General features: G+C 57.3%; 4 protein-coding genes across 4 annotated transcripts; 1 reads left to right on the forward strand and 3 right to left on the reverse strand.

Moving 5' to 3' along the window:
* Positions 1-3,748: 3,748 nt before the first annotated feature.
* On the reverse strand, positions 3,749-4,930 carry E0L32_003544 (uncharacterized protein; the record flags this gene model as incomplete). The annotated part of the gene is made up of 1 exon (XM_031137856.1): positions 3,749-4,930. The coding sequence occupies one exon, from the start codon at positions 4,928-4,930 to the stop codon at positions 3,749-3,751; it is 1,182 nt and encodes a 393-aa protein (XP_030998693.1).
* Positions 4,931-7,520: 2,590 nt separating this feature from the next.
* Positions 7,521-7,838, reverse strand: E0L32_003545 (uncharacterized protein; the record flags this gene model as incomplete). Its single annotated transcript, XM_031137857.1, has 1 exon — positions 7,521-7,838. The coding sequence occupies one exon, from the start codon at positions 7,836-7,838 to the stop codon at positions 7,521-7,523; it is 318 nt and encodes a 105-aa protein (XP_030998694.1).
* Positions 7,839-10,059: 2,221 nt separating this feature from the next.
* On the reverse strand, positions 10,060-12,794 carry E0L32_003546 (uncharacterized protein; the record flags this gene model as incomplete). Its single annotated transcript, XM_031137858.1, has 6 exons — positions 10,060-10,410; positions 10,489-11,054; positions 11,182-11,407; positions 12,051-12,600; positions 12,659-12,719; positions 12,770-12,794. 6 exons carry the CDS (start codon positions 12,792-12,794, stop codon positions 10,060-10,062), a joined length of 1,779 nt encoding a protein of 592 aa, XP_030998695.1.
* A 2,051-nt stretch (positions 12,795-14,845) lies between these two features.
* Positions 14,846-15,721, forward strand: E0L32_003547 (uncharacterized protein; the record flags this gene model as incomplete). The annotated part of the gene is made up of 1 exon (XM_031137859.1): positions 14,846-15,721. One exon carries the CDS (start codon positions 14,846-14,848, stop codon positions 15,719-15,721), a length of 876 nt encoding a protein of 291 aa, XP_030998696.1.
* Between the last annotated feature and the right edge of the window lie 300 nt (positions 15,722-16,021).

Genomic DNA, 16,021 nt, shown 5'->3' on the forward strand with positions numbered 1-16,021 from the left:
AAGAGAGGACGCCTTCCTGGACCGCGGATGGGAATCCAAGTCGCGATGATGCGTTGCCAGTGGCCCGTTCGGACTGTTCTGGTTCTTCTGCAGCGGAGTGGCAGTTGATCTCTCTTGAGGCGAGGCGAGGCGAGGCGAGAGATGACGACAGCAAGCGCTCCGTTGGGCGGGCGGTGTGTCTAGCAATCCATCTGAACCCTTGGAAAATGCAATGGAACAGGGAGCCCAAAATGCACGAACGACGCAAGGACGCAGGAGTTGAAAAGAAAACAGGACGTGGGGATGAGAAGATGAAGAAGCGGATTCGCCTGCGAAGGAGAATGGGGGGGAAAACTCTGAAGTCGTGATTGTCTATGGGCGGTTATCACTGGTCCAGGTCATGGGATCAGGTCGTGGGTGTGGAATGTGCATGTGTGTGTGTGTGTGCTTGTGTGCTTGTTTGTGTGTGGGATGGTGTATGGGATGGTGTATGGCCTGCTTGTTGGAGGAGCAGGCGGTCGCAGTTTAAAAAGGGCGACGATCACATTCGGGCTTGTCGATCAGGTGCAGCACATCAGCCCTTTTCGCCTCGGGAGGGAGACCCCTCTTCACGTTGCAGGAGCACAAGATTGGCCGGTCTTGGGTGGCCTCTTGGTCTGCTCCGTATGGACGATGGATGGATGGATGGATGGATGGATGGATGGTACAGGGCCAAGAGAAGGGGGTTTCGGTCAGGCCAGGCCTGGTCGGGGGGGAGGGTGGCTTTGCTCAGGGTCTTTGGTCCTCTGGTCGTTCGTTCGTGCTTGTGTCTCGCCACCGCCGGTTCTTTTCCTTGCTCTTGTGTGTTTGACTCTCTCCTCTAGTCCTCTAGGGTATTATCTAATGCAGGCCGGCAATGGCATCCATCCAATCCCGTCCCAGAGGAGGACAGGGAAGCCGTGGGGGAAGAAGAGAACCGGCGACCTCTCCTCTGCTCGTGACTGCGGCGGCGGGTACGACGAAACGACGCAGCATGAGATCATATCCAAGGTCTCCAGAATTGTGGGTTTCAAGCTGTTTTGGCCAAGTTTGTGCGGGCGGCGGATGATGGCTAGGATGGGTGGATGGGTGGATGGATGGCCAAAGATGGGGGAATCCAGCTGGGCGATGAAATGGCGGTCAAATCACAAGGGACGAGAAGGGAACCAAGGACGGACCCTGCATCAGCCCTCGTCCTGCACAAGCACAAGCCATGTCTTGAGTCTCGGCTGGCCGTCATTTGCCAGTCGCTGGAGGCGTTGTTGCAGTGCGTGGGACTGGCAGCCAGCACGATGAGTGAGCACGGTGCTATTGCTAGGTATCTCTTACAAACCAGAGCGAAGAGACTGACTGACGGACACGAATCGATTGATTAGCCGTGTCGGTGATATCGATGACTCTCTCGATTTTCAACAGAACTACAAGTACGGAGTACAGACTTACAGCGTGGGGTTTCAGCTCTCCCACACTTTCTTGCGACAACACCCGCAGCGCAACGGCAACCGGCAGAAAACCTTGGAATCTGTTGCGAACTGAAAAACGCCCTAGAATGGCCTCCAGGCTCTAAAAGGCTCGGCACGCCCGGGGTCTGCGGATACTGCCGGGTGGCGGACCTCCCCGGGGGGCGGGCGTCCTGTGTGTGCGGTGCTGGCGGCCAGACCGACTGGAGAGGGAGGAGACAACAACTCCGCCCGCGCATGAGCCACAGGCAGCCAGCTGGATCCGATGGACGCCTCGAGACGAGAAGGGGCAGAAAGCTGGCAAGGCTAGAAAGCTAGAATGTCCGGTGAGCAATGATGATGATGTGACTGTGCGCGGCCCGTTGGTTATCTGATCCCCCCCTCCCCCCCCAATTTGCAAACAAGGTTACTTAGCCCCCGACGATAAACCACCGATCCTGTTCCCTCCCACCGCGAATCGAAGATCCCTTCAGGGTCCCGTACCCTCCTCCTCTTCCTCCTCTTCCTCCTCCTCCATCCATCATTTGCCCATTCTGCTGATAACCAAGCCGCCCCCTGCGCAGGGTTGTTGGCCTCGCCACCCACGCACCCACCCCCCAAAGCGGAAATCTTGTACAACCTCTCCCATCCCATGAACACGCCCTCCACACTTTTCGCTTTGCTGACATCACCCGGTGACAAGGATGGCAAGGGACACTTTCTTCCAGAAAAGAATCCAGGCCTCTCTCTGCAAGGTCCCGCACGCCAGAGCGAAAAGAAAAGGGTGCTGCGATCGTTCGCTGGAAAAGTTGAAACTTGTTCTGCGCTTGCCCGCGCCGGGACATCCCCTCCGATACCAAAACTGCGGCATTACACGACACGACTGCAAAGCTCTGCCGGTTCTGTCTGCATGTCATGTGTGTAAATGTCCCCCGTACGTAGGTAGTGTAGGACCAGGCCCTGACGTAGGTAGCACTGTCCAGGTATTTGGCCCTACCCGACACCCGAGCGGTCGCCATTCAAATTCATGCTGTCCTACTTGGAAAGGCGCATCAGCTGACGGCAATTGCACCGTCCCTCCCGTCGATATGATCATTGATATTGTCTGTCTTGTCGCCTTTCCGAGGGAATGTGCTGAAAAGAAGCCCGACTCGTTGCGTCGCCGCCAGGCAGTCTTTGGGCTTGCCTGGGCGTATGTCCAGCCGTGAGATCATGACGATGCCCAGGCATAACAAACCCAATAAGGAATCAGAACAATTCAGCAATCCGCTCAGTCACTGTGACCAAAGACGGTGCCCTTGGCCGTGCACATGTGCAAGCCTTCAGGGCCGTTGCGTTGGTCCACGTCAGCGACCAAAGCCGTGACCGCCCGGGGCGGTCCGGGACGGTCAACTTCGCAACCCCGCCCGCAACGTCAAACAAACACGCAACATGACATAGGAGATCGCAGAGGTCGAGCAAGGACGTCGTCATTCAGGCTACCGTCAACCCTTTGTATAGTCAAATTGTCGTCGCTGATGGTAGAGGCGATAATCTCAGCCCAAGTACAAGTACAACCACAGGCACAACAGCAAGATGCAAACAGGAAAACCGCTTCCATCTTGGCCAGACTACTTGACTCATGAAATCATCAATTGCATTTACTTCGTAATCCTCGTTCGCCATGGTATCGTCTAGAGAATGCGCCAGTCCGCTCGCCCGCTTGCCTCCAATGAAAACGTAAAGCCCAAAGGGACTCATCCTTCCGTTTGAACCAGATGATCCCCCCAAACCAACCAGCCAACCACTGTCCATTCCTTGTTTTGTCTTGCACCAGGCAAACCAGCCCCTGAAGGCAGGTAGATAAAAAGTCCTCGAGGGAAAGGGAAGGGGGAGGGCCCTCTTGTGACCATGGTGTTTGGCAGGATAAACACCCGCCCTGGCCTGCCAGCCGAGCCCGCCCCAAAGCAAGCGCATGAATCTGGCGACTTTAGCCGCATCGCCTTCTCGTGGAAGCCGCGCTGCCGCCTCCCGGGGCAAAGCTCGGCATATTCGAGTGCCATTCCATCCCAGTGACAGTGACAGTGCCAGCCCGCCCCCTTATCCAACTGCCCGGGAATCTAACCCCCCTTTTGAGTTGATGGCCCGTCTCTCCCGCCCCCCCAGCCGACCCATGAGGCTCGACCGGGGAAAAAAAAAGGGAAGAAACAAGCAAGCCACCTAGTCTCAACCTCCAACCCCACGGCTTTATTCTGGGCAGACTCGCTCTCTCCCCGGTACCGCATACACTTGCCCTCCAAGTACCCCATCCAGCCACTCACTCACTCACTCACTCACTCCCCACAACCCCTGCCATACCGCCAGAGCAGACTCGCCCCCTTGATCCCGGGCAGCCGGCCCCGCCCGACCACGCCGCGGTCCACGAACCCCATCTCGAGCGCCACCAGTATCGCCCTCTGGAAGCGCCTCTTGAACCGCCTCCAGTCGTCGTTGGTCGGCCAGGGGTCGCACCAGCCCTCCTCGTCCTCCGCCCCCGCCCCCGCCGCCCCCGAGCCCTCCCCGAGCAGCAGGCCGGGCAGGTCCCAGAGGTCCCTCTCGTCTTCCTTGCTGTCCTCGCCCGCGCCGTCGTCGAGCGGGTAGTACAGCAGCTCGTTGAGGTGCGGCCGCCGCAGGGGCCGGTGGTTGATGTTGGCCTCGATGTCGAACTTGAACCGGTACGCCTGGTGCACGAGCTGCGTCCGCGGCTCGTAGATCGGCTGCAGCAGCGAGGTATGCGTCGTATGCGTATGCGTATGCGTGTGATTATGCGTATGAGTATGATGAGTATGGTGGTGGTGGTGGTGGCCATGGTGGCCGGCAGTGCTCGCCGCCGCCGCCGCCGCCGCCGTGGCCGCCGCCGCCGCGATCGACCCCGGCGGCGGCGGCGGCGTTATCTGCGGCAGGAGCAGCGCCGGCGGCGGCGCGCACCGAAAGTCAAAGTCGAACTGGAACTCCTGGTGCACGACAAAGATCAACGTCCGGAGCCGGGGGAACCCCGCCAGCGCCAGCAGCAGCTTGCCCATGTTGTTCTTGGACACCTTCCAGCTGAGGACCGGGTGGCAGATCCCCGTGTAGACGCCGTACGAGGTGCCCAGCGCCAGCCGGCTGATCTTGTCCCGGATCAGCGGTATCTGGCCCATGAAGTGCAGCGTGCGGTGCAGGCGCTTGATGAGCAGGTACGGCTCCAGCAGCAGGATGTCGCGCGAGAGGTCCACGAACTTGGTCGTCCCGCCGAGCGTCAGCGGCTTGTAGTCGCGCAGCACGTAGTACCGCGCCTCGCGGCAGACGGCCGCTACCGCCGGCGGCGGCTCCGTGTGCACGTTGGCAAACATCAGGCCCTTCTGCGCCGGCGTCTTCTGCTTGGCGCTCGGCGCGTCCAGCACCTCGTAGACTCGCGGCTCCGGGAGCGAGTACTCCCAGATCATGGACCGTATCTCGGCCGGTAATGATGAAAAGTTTCGAAAGCTTCCAGACATTGTTGTCGTCGGTGCCGTAGCTTGTGAGTGGTGACTGCGGTAGCACTCCATCGTGCTGGCCCACGAGGCCCGTCACTGGCCTTGGTGATATAGACAAATGCTTGCTCTGCGTCTCGGCTCGCAGAGTGGTGTGTAGCCGTGGGCTGGATCTGCTGGCGCCAGAGGGCTGGATCAATCCCTTCGAACCGTCAGATGTGCCCGCGCCCAACCTCCCTCCTCGGTGGCCACGTCAAGATGCTCCACCACCAACACCAAACAACCGCGAGACGGTAATTGTACACCGCTCTTCTAGCAAGCTGGCTGCAATAGCACACAGAGTGATATTGAAGAATATGGTGGCAAGATGGGATCTAATGTAGAAGAGATCGGCTTGGGGAGCGGAGCAAAAGCCACCCGGATGTTCGGTCCTGAGAGGAGGTCTCGCCCGCGCGTCCGGCTGTCGAGTGTCCTCGTGTGGGAAGTACGTACTCTAATAAGACAGACTCTGTGATGCAAGGTTCGGATGGTCGGTGGTAATCAAGAGCACGGTAGAAGAGAACAGAGAGGCCCAGGTGGGAAGGCTTATCAAGCAATTGAGCACCGGAGAGCTGAAAGATTAAAGAGATAATGGGCATAAACCGCCGTGCTGTCAAGATTAACTAATGTTCTAGCTCAATAAGACATGGCAGAAGCCGAAATGAGGGTCAAAGCAGAAGACGGGATAAAAGCCCATGACAAAATTTCCTGGGAAAAATAGGGCATGCCATGGGTTTTGGGTCATGCTGATGAGAGATCCAGCTCTAATCACTTGACACGGACGCCGCGTCAGGAGCAAGGCAACGTACCACTGGGTTGGTTAGATGCTCGTCTAAGCTCCCGGGAGACAACCGGACCGCAGGCAGGCAGGTGAAGGGGGGAAAGGGGGGGAGCAAAGCACAGGGCTTTGCTGTTTCGCCCCGTTGATAGTTGAAAACGAAACCTTCCTCAAAGGGAAACAGCAAACAGCAGGGCGGCACCGGCTGATACTCCAGGGTCAGAGCGGAGGACCCCAGAGCGGACGGCAGAAGTCATTGCGAAGGAGCAGATCGGGGCCAGTGATGATCGGGTTTACTTGCTCAGACTGGTTAGTGGCCCGTGGTCTGTTCATTTCGCAAGAGTGAGTGCCTGGAATCATGAAGCTCCTTGAAAGAGCAACTGCTTAGCTGGCGCCATCAGTTCGGGAACCCATGAGCAGGTTTGCCTGGACCAATGTGGCTCGTGAGCGAGATGGACCAGGGGGGCAAGAGATCTATCGGGAACAAAGGCCTACCAGCTACCAGAAGGGCGGTGGTGGGTGGTGTCCCTCCCTCAGGGATGTTGAATGATATTTTTAGCATGGGGTATACAGGGCCACGTTTTATTGCTGCAGTGATCCCATTCACGAGGCCCTAGGCTTACCGATCTGGGATGGGGAGCAACCGACTGTCCAGGGAGCGTTGCAGTTTTGGCGGACAGCATCACCGGGCTTTGGTGGGGGTCCCTGTCCTGGGAGAGGGGTAAAAAGAATAATATTTGACCTAAAATGGCCTGGTTCGGAACCAAAGAAACGAAGATCAGAGGTACCTAGGCCGGGTAGGAAGGGTGTAGTAGTGAATGTCGCCAGAGCTGAAGTGTGTACGAGCACTGGTCGACGCCGGTGGGCGTGGAAGGGTGCGGACAGAGCACAAGCGGCTAGCTCAACAAGCCTAAGCAGAAGTGGTGTTGAGCAGAGGAAGCAGCACGTCTCGAGGAGGCGTTCCGATGCAGACTGAGCTGAAGAGGTACCCGAGTGACATAGGATGCGCTATCGAAAACGCATTGTGCCAGAGGCTTTCATTGGCAGACAAGGGTGCAGAGAAGCAGACACGGCACAGCGAAGGGCAGTCCCTTTCTGGTCCTACGTCTTGAGATGCGACCCGTCTGTGTCGTATGAGATCACTCAGGACGGAGGGGGCGCAGTACAATAGTTGAGTGTTACCAGAGAGCAGCACTTGCAGGTTTGGAGCGCGGGACAAGGGAGGACCTAGCCGCGATGCGAAGCGAACACTGCACGGTGTCCGTCCCGAGCATCGGGCAAGTTGGGTTGGGTGAGTGAGGCTAGACATGAGTCCCGGGGGAAAATCCAGGGTGCGCAGGTAAATCAAAACGTAGCGTGTTTTGGTGTTGGGGGGTCGTCAAATCAAAGCTTGCAGCCTCGGAAGGTCAGCTCGTAGATTCATTGACGGAGTGCGTGGAAACATCAATGCACCGACACGTAGATCGCCATTGCCGAGTGTCTGACAATGCCGATGCTGAAGGATTTCCAGGCGAGAGGCCTGTCGATCCTCCCAAAGGACCTCTCCCTGGTACGGTATTCGAGAGCACAGCCGGGCCACTGAGCGGTTGAATGACGGAGGAGGGTCAAAGTGATGAAGGACGGCCGAGTAGTTGCAGAGACACCGAGGCCGGCATCGATACCGACATCGACATCGACATCGACATGCAGCATGGCCGATTACCACATGCTGACTGGTGGAGGGGCCAATCTTAACAGACAAAAGGGAATTGCTAATAGGGCGATGCGCTGTACCGTCCGACCTGCCAACCAGCCTACCTACTTAATACGTGACTCGTCATGCTGCGAGGGTCTCACGAGGATGGGCAGCGTGGTGTGTCTGATCGTGCGTGTGATGCCGTGCGCCGTGGGCCGTCGTGAGCTTGGGCGGTCATCTGGGACGCATCGGTGGTCGTCGAATCCGGAAGGCGCTCCGACAGAGGTGGTGTGGGTTCCGCAGTCTGGGTAATCTGCCTCTTGGGAAGGTTGAGCAATGCCATGTTCCAGAACCAGAGCCAGAGCCAGAGCCAGAGCCAGAGCCAGAGCCAGAGCCAGAACGTGCAAGCATGCCGGTTCTGCTCTGCCCAGAGGTTGCATGGCCACTGCTGCAGGGAGCGACGAGACGAGACATGACACTGAACGACATGCAGACGCACTGATGATCCAGTGGGGAAAACAGGAGGCAGAGTGGCAGGACAGGGGGGGGGTGCTTGACAGCATCAGATAATATCCAAGATGACGATGGAGAATTGCTCTGCAGAGCCCTTTCATTTCACCAAGCGCCGAGGCGAGAGAGGCGGCTCACGAAGAGGCGCAGGACCTTTTCGGTCTCGCATTGAGGTGTAAATTGGAAGTATTGCTGGGGAGGCTGGAGAAACCAGGGTACGTGGGCGCTCAAGTGGCATGGAATCAGCTTGCCATGTGGTTTTTGACTTTATCCAGGTCTGGGGTGCGATGATAATTATTGCGCGTATGGAAATTGTGCACACTTGAAATTACAGGCCGTCGTGCTTTCTTTCCTGGTCCAGCGTGATTGCCATTCCCGCTGTCACCTCGCAGACTGCAGACGGCAGGTGGCACCAGCCCGTTGAACTTGCCAGCCAGTACGAAGCAATCATGACTAAGCACCGAGCACCCGCCCCACACTCTCCAACCACCATCGGTATTAAAATTTTCTAGCTCTGGCCCAGCTTTTGCTTTCTCTTTTCCCTTCTTTTTTTCCTCGTGCGGCTGGCATGACATCAAAACATTACCCGTGTTGCTCGAATTCTTCATCTCCCGTGGATTATCAATCGTAGCGTCAGTTGTGCCACAGATCAATCAAATTGCAGGCCGGTCTCCCATCCGTAAAAAATCCCAACCACCTCTCGTCGATGCCTTTTTTCCAAGCATTGATGGGGTGGAGGCGAGGAGATCGGACATATCAAGAGAAGGATAAATCCCCATCTGCTCCAATTCTGGCTGCGAGGGGGGCTTAGGCGTCGCTTCGTTACGTATCAAACCCGTGACGTCTGCTGCTGGATGAGTTGCCCGTCGGCTCCTGAAGCACGAGATTGCTGCCTTGGCATTGCATGCTGCATGTTCTACCCAGATAATCGTCGGTCCTGGTACGTGGATCAGGATCGCGTAGATGGTCATTCAAACATGCAGCCTCGGATCGTGGCCCCCAATTCAGGCATTGCAAGATCGCGGCCAGGGGCTTGAGCTGGAGAACAAGCATCTGGTAAAGCCTGGAGGTTTGTTTGCTCCGCATCATCTCTGGCGCTGATCCGACGCATATCTAGCCTCTCGCTTTCCCGGGATACCGAGTCTGGTGTTTACCTTTTTTCCACCCTGGTTTGGTTCACGCTGGTTTGCCCATCGCTCTCATCGAAACGGATGATCATTCGTGCACCAGCTTATCGCGGACCAAGGAGAGAATTCAATGTCGTGACACCCGAAAGCTCCATCAGATAAACGATTTCAAAGTGGTAACCCTCTGTCATGGGCGCATATCCTCGTAGAGGTTGCGAGTTGGATGTGAGTGTGTGCATGTTCAGCCACTAGAAAGAAAGTACCGCAACCACACTTGCTCGACGCTATCACGAAATATATTAAACAAGTAAATTGCGCATATGCCGCAACGTTAAACTCGGCGAGGATCTATTAATACTACCCAGGCGCCAGGTTCTCACCGTTCGGCGCGGTTGGGGGTCAAGAAGCCTTATATCGTATGGGATGGGATCCTCTGGTCTGCAAAAGTGCTTTCCCCAAAGCGGCTGACGGAGGATAAGTTTCTCAACCCCATGACATGGGATGGGCCAGTTGGTGATATTTTCCACCAACTGGAAGCAACCCGGAAAAAGTGATTGATAGAAAGTAAGCCGCGGCTAGCTCACTGTAGCTCGAACAAATGTCTGACAAGGTTTGAAAAGGGCAAGACACAGGAAAGAAAAAGCATGTGAATGAATATGGCGATGAGGCACCATGTTGGGAACAGATTGCGTCTATTGCTAAGATGGTCGAGCAAAGTCACTCTCTTGTCTTGTTGTTGCTTTGGGCATTCTCTACCTTAACCATCCACACCATCGCTAAAAAGGAAATGATTTTGTCTATAATCTCTCCGCTCATAATGGCATCACTGGCCGTCTCTGTGGTACCTGCCTTGCCAGCCGTCCGTCTCTGACTCTCAATGTCCCTCCCGACTCCTCAGAGTTCTAGAACGCCATCAATGGAAGAAGCCGCTGGCAGCCCACCCTGGTTTTTATTGATTCCCATCCATCCCTTTCCACGCTCATGAACCCGCGCCGCACCCATGAACTTATGAATCTCCTCCGCCTTACTCGCCCGGCTCGTCGCCAATCTTCTCCAGCTTGCCCATCTCGCGCTTCTCGCCGGCGTCGCCAATGAGCCGCAGCCTGTCGATGCGCACCTTCTCCGAGTCGCCGTCGCCCGACACGACAAAGACGACGAGGCTGTTGATGTTCTGGAACTTGACGAACCGCAGCGCCACGCTGGCCGTGCCGTCCTTGTTCCAGTCCTCCTCCGACAGCTCGATGTCCTGCGTCGCCGCCGTGTCCTCGGCCTCGTCGAAGCCCAGGTTGTGCGGCTTGTTGCTGTAGAGCTTGATGTGCCGCGGCCGCATGGGTGTCTCATCGTCGTCGTCGTCCTGGGGAGGGAGGGATGTGATCTATACAAGAGTAGCCGTTAGCTTCTGAGCGCCCCCGTGACAACGAATATCATGATATGTGTATCGGGTGCACCGTACCTGCAGAGTATGCAGCTTGATCATAGACTGGAAGGGCATGAACAGCATGAGCTGCTCGTCCGTGTCGCTCTCCACCCAGTCCTTCTCCTTGCCCTGGCCGCCGCCACCGCCCAGCGCGCTCGGCCTATCGCCCGAGAACAGCACGCGCACCCCTCCGGCGTCCGAGTCGACGTTGAGCAGCTCGCAGCGCGGGATCTCGATCTGGTCCGTGATGTCCCTGTAGTTGCGCGGGAGCTCGGCGCCGCGCCAGCCGCCGCCGCCGGCTCCTCCTGACCCGCTCGCACCGCCGCCGCTGCTGCTGCCGGCGTTGTCGGCCTCGGCCTGGAGCTGCTGAATAATCGACTTGAGCTCCTGCGGGTTCGCGCCCTGGACGCGGTTGGCGACCTTGCCGTCGCGGAAGACGAGGAACGTGGGCAGCGCCGTGATGCTGTAGGTGCTCGCGAGCTCGGGCTGGGCCTCGGTGTCGACCTTGGTGAAGGTGATGACGTTGGGGCGGGAGAGAGCCTTGGCCAGCGACTCGTAGAGGGGCGCGATCTGCTTGCAGGGTCCGCACCAGTCGGCATAGACTGAGAGGGACGACACGGGGAGTGGTTAGCATTCTCAGTGATCCAGTGAGCCCGCAATATTCAGCGGCGCACTTTTCGCGACAAGGTCTTGCCGGGCAACACTGCTGGAGGGTAGATGGGAACCTACAGTCTACTACGACGATCTTGGAAGACTTTAGTAGAGAGTTGAATTGCGAGGTCGACTCGACCGAAACGTAGGGTTTCGACATGATGACGGTTGGGGCTATGACGCCGTGTGCAAAAGACCGGTCCGCAATGCGCTGATGCAAGGATCGCCAAAGGTCCAGAAGGAGGAAGACGAGTAGGAATGTCTGTTTTGTTTGCAAAGGTGAAGCTCTGGAGGGGTAGGCAGGCTACTCCCGTTGCGTAGCAGGCAAAAGAGGTGGGGCGGCCCAAATGCCATGTTGCGCCACTGTTGGTGCATCAGTCACTGAGACTTTAGCAGCCTTCCTTATGTGAAGCCAAATCAAACGTCAAATCATACCTCTTTTCGAGACACTTCTAGAATTGAGTGGCCGACGTCACTGCCCTTTAAATCGTCCATTTTGGTTTTGTTTTTGGCTATTCTACATACAAGAAATCACAAATAGGCGCTCGTAACTGTGGGCTCAAATCCCGATTGCTCTAATAAGATCCCAGAAGAAACTCCGACTAAAACCCCATAGCACCCGTGCCCGTACCGTGTGCATTCTCTCCGTGTCTCTCTACCCCTTATCTCCCGGCTGAGAGGCCCAAGCCTAGTCCCAGATTCAAACTGAAACCAACCTTCACACCCCGACGGCGTGGCTGAACACTTTCGCGGCGAGTTGGCTTAACAGACGAGCCCTGTCGCCTTGCGGTAGGTCCTGCAGCAGTCGAGAGTTAGCACACCCGGCTCGTCCTAGTTCAGTGATCAAGAATTATATGAAAACGACCCAAGCAAACCCGGAAGCTGCCACTTCGCACCAGCTCGGTGCAGAAGTGAAGCCGCCCCAGCAGCACCCTGGCATAACTTACCTGGAAGACGGCGTAGACGCTCTTGCCCTTGGCGTCCCGCACGGCGCCCAGCCGGTTGCCGGCCACGGCGCCGGCCAGCATGCCCGGGACGTTGGCGACGATGAAGCCGAGGGCGCCGCCGCTGACACCGCCGAGAACACCCCAGAACTTACCTGTGGGCTGGTTGTTGCCTTCCTCCGCCATGCCCTCCTCGCGCAGCATCTCCTCAAAGACGTCGCCGAACTGCTGGTCCTCGGCCTGCTGGCGCGCCTGCCCGTCGGCACCGGCAGCGGCACCGCGGCCCGTAAAGAAGTTCCAGGCCCACGAGTAGGTGTTCTGCTCGTTGCTCTGGGAGGCGTTGCCGCCGCTCGAGGCCTCGGCCTCGGCGAAGGGGTCCGAGTAGGAGCTGGAAGAGCCGCGGAACATGCGGCGCTGGGCGTCGTACTCGCGCCGCCTTGTGTCGTCGGAGAGGGTGTAGTAGGCGTCGTTGACGAGCTGGAACCTGCGCGTCCGGGCCTCTCGTTCAGGAGACTCGGCGGGCACCCGGTCGGGGTGGGTTTTCAGCGCAGCACTGAAATTGGGTGGTCAGTCCAAGGCCACTATGGCATACACGACCCTATCAGGCATACCGCTTGTAAGCATCGCGGATCTGCTGTGTTGTGGCGTTCTCGGCCACCTCAAGGATGCCATCTGTTGAGCGTGTTAGTCGCGTGATCGCCGCTAAGAGACGAGGTACTCACAGTAATTTGGTGGTTGTCCGCTCATATTGACGCCTTGAGATCTCTGCTCTCAAATCGCAAGGAAGCGTTGCGAGCAGGTGGTCAGGAAGGAGGAAGAGGCTTGCCAGGCTGAGATGAGATCACGGCGGCGAGGAAGATCACCAAGTGACGGAGCCAGCTGTGGCGCAGATATCCTGTTCCGGCAATCGAACAGGGAAAAGTCTATTTCAAACAAGGAACAGGGAACCCTATCTATTAAAGATGTGGCTAGTAAATGATTGCTCGTAGTGAGAAAGGTGGTCAAAACGCAAAAGGACAGGTTGGAAGCCTGTTGGAGGTCTGAGTCGACGTCATTCGTGTGTGGCGTTAACTTGGTGTGTTATCGCGGGGCCGGCCGTGATTTGGGCCGATAAGAAATTCCTTATCTAATCACAAGTCTCACCAGCAGCCCATCAAATCACATGTCGCTGGTCGTTTGAGATCACAAACCTCAACTAGGATGGCATCTATCCGGATTTCTGTATTTGTCTCGCTCCCGAGATCTCAGTGTCGATATCTAGAATGAACAGAAACGACGTCGAGTGACGTGTGACCTAGCATTTCGTGAACGCAATCCGATGACAAGTCGAGCGCCCTAAAGGGTGTCACATGGAGGCGGAAACGGTCTAGAATCAATGCAAAATAAGCGCCGTTTCAGCGCTACGGCAGCTCGGGAGATTCTGTTGAACCTCGTCCATTCCTCATTCCCGGCGTTGAATGGCTTGTCATGACGTACGTGAAAGCTGGCGTGCACATCCACAAGCACAAGCACAAGCACAAGCACAAGAGGTTGTGAGACTCCCTGCCGGTAATCCGTATTCGCCAACCGGCGGTTCTGATCCGGGTCAACGAAGGAGACGAGGGTACGGGCGAGGGCTTCATTTGCTGGCTGAAATCTTCAATATTGTCTATCCTTCCACGCGCTCCCAATCATCTTCAACAGGGGTCTGAATGCCAACACATGCATCATTCCCCATCGTCCCCATCGATGCCCAATTTCCCCAAGGCTTGGGGACGAACTTCTTCCCCCCCTCCAAACCAAGCCAAAAAGCCAAGGTAACGCAGCCTGAACCCAACACCCAAGCAGCACCCTTGCCTGCAGCTTTGGCTTAGGCAGGTACCTGCAGCCCCTGAAAAGAGTGCTTGCCCCTCACCCAAATCTCCCCCCCACCTGGAGCTGCCTATTCCTCTTGCGCCGGGTTTCCATACATAAATCCCATGACCTCCAAATGAAGGGAGTCATGATATGACTTGCTTTGTTCCACAACGTGCGCTTTTCTTTTTTCCAGGAGACTCACGGTTCTTCGTTGCTCAACCGTCGGCGATCCTCTGAAACTTTGAGCTCAAAGAAGGGCCCTCCTGCTGCCTCTTCTCTCTCTCTCTCTCTCTACTTGTCGACTGGCCTAAACCCGATTGACAGCCAACGTACAGTAGTCTGCGACTTGACATCCACCGGCTACGCATGCATCTTGCCGGCTAGCCACAAAGTCGGTTCACTTCTGGGAATTCCTTTGACAATCCTGGTGCTTTCCCTGGGTCTGGTCTGCCCTGCCCACCGCTCTTTCATTCAAATAGAGGAACCCCCTTTATTCACGCCATTCCTTTGTTGAGATTCTTGTCGCCCCCCGCCAATACGGAGAGAGAAACCCGCGAGCTGAGCTGACTGGCCAAACAAACGGATCAGCCCTCCGTCGAATACTTAGCATAGCCAAATATAAAGCAGATTTGTTCTTTATACCTCGATCTTCCACGCCTATATTCAGGCAAATACAAGAACAGTAGCCCGCGGCTCTGCTCTCCCTCGGATCGCTGCTGACCATTCACACACACGCGCGCACGCACGAGTCTCTGCTTGTGGAAGACGGATGAAGAAAGGAAGCAAGCAGCCTTCTTTCTAACATCGCATCACTACTGCAAGCCAGCTTGGCTGAGCACAGTCAGCCCTGTCCATCCTTTCATCACACAGTCAGCTAACTTTCTACCCTCCTCCGTCAAACGGCTCTCGTTGCTGACGCACAGCTGACAGACAACCTCTCTCTCTCTCCCTCAATGACGACCATGGTCCAGTCTCCTGCAGAAATGCAGATGCATGACGACCTGGCCACCCTGCTCGCCCAGCGGCTGACTCTGGGCCCGGCGATCCAGCAGCAGCAGCAGCAGGCCCCGCAGCAGCAACAGCAGCAGCAGGCCGAACCGGCGGCGGCGACGCAGATCACCTACTCCATCTCCCAGCACTACCACCATTCGGCACACATCGCCAAGCCGTCCGCTCCGGCGCAGCCGCCCGCGCCGTCCCCCGCTCAGGACGCAGCAGCAGGCGACCTCCTCCAGACGGCCCAGCTCCTCGCCTCCCACGGCGTCAACCCAGAGGCCCTCTCCCCGGCCCTGGTCGAGCTCTTCCGCACGGCCGACGAGCCCCTCAAGACGGGCCTCGTCGGCTTCTGGCGCCTCCTGCCGGAACAGCAGCAGCAGCAGGGGCAGCAGCAGTGCTTCGTGAGCCCGCAGAGCACCGAGGAGATGACGCGCCTGTTCCTCCTGGCGCGGGAGCAGCAGCGCTCGCACAGCGCGCCCATCATCAGCCTGCAGGACAGCAGCTCGGGCCGCTGGCCCGCCGGCGGCGGCGCCGAGGAGACGGAGCCGTACATGCTCTCCGGGTACGAGCAGATGGCGCGCCGGGAGTACGAGCGGCAGGCCGCCACGCCCAGGGCCGCCGCCGCCGCCGCGACGATGGTGGACGCCTACTCGCCCCTCGGCTCGGCGGTCGGCAGGGGCAACGGCGCCGGATACTCGGCGGCCACGGACCCGGTGTACAGGATGATGAGCGGCGGCGGCGCGCAAGAGGAGTGGGCGCGGCAGCGGCAGCGGCAGCAGCAGGCCATGGAGGACCAGTACGGCGCGCTGATGCAGATGCGGGATGAGGAGATGGAGCTGTGAAGAGAAAGGAGCTCCCTCCTTCTGTCCTGCTCCAGCATCTTTGAAGTCTTTGCTTTTCAAAGCTATTTGTTTCTTTTGTGAAGTGAAGGATAATACTTGGAGGAGGAGTGGAGGAGATTGTCCACTGGCGTTGCGTGGTTTTGATTCCCCCTTTTCGTTGTTGGTCTGCATTGTCACATCGCCCAGAGTTTCCCAGAGCACAGCATCATGATACCTCCCTTTCCCTCTTTGTTTCCCGCATTATACTACATCACTGGCATGGGTTTGCGGTCTTCGTTTCTTTTGTAAAGAGGGCGGTCA

The sequence above is a fragment of the Thyridium curvatum genome, assembly GCF_004353045.1.
Source record: "Thyridium curvatum strain D216 chromosome Unknown NODE_15_length_556224_cov_80.126021, whole genome shotgun sequence".
Classification (NCBI taxonomy): domain Eukaryota; kingdom Fungi; phylum Ascomycota; class Sordariomycetes; order Thyridiales; family Thyridiaceae; genus Thyridium; species Thyridium curvatum.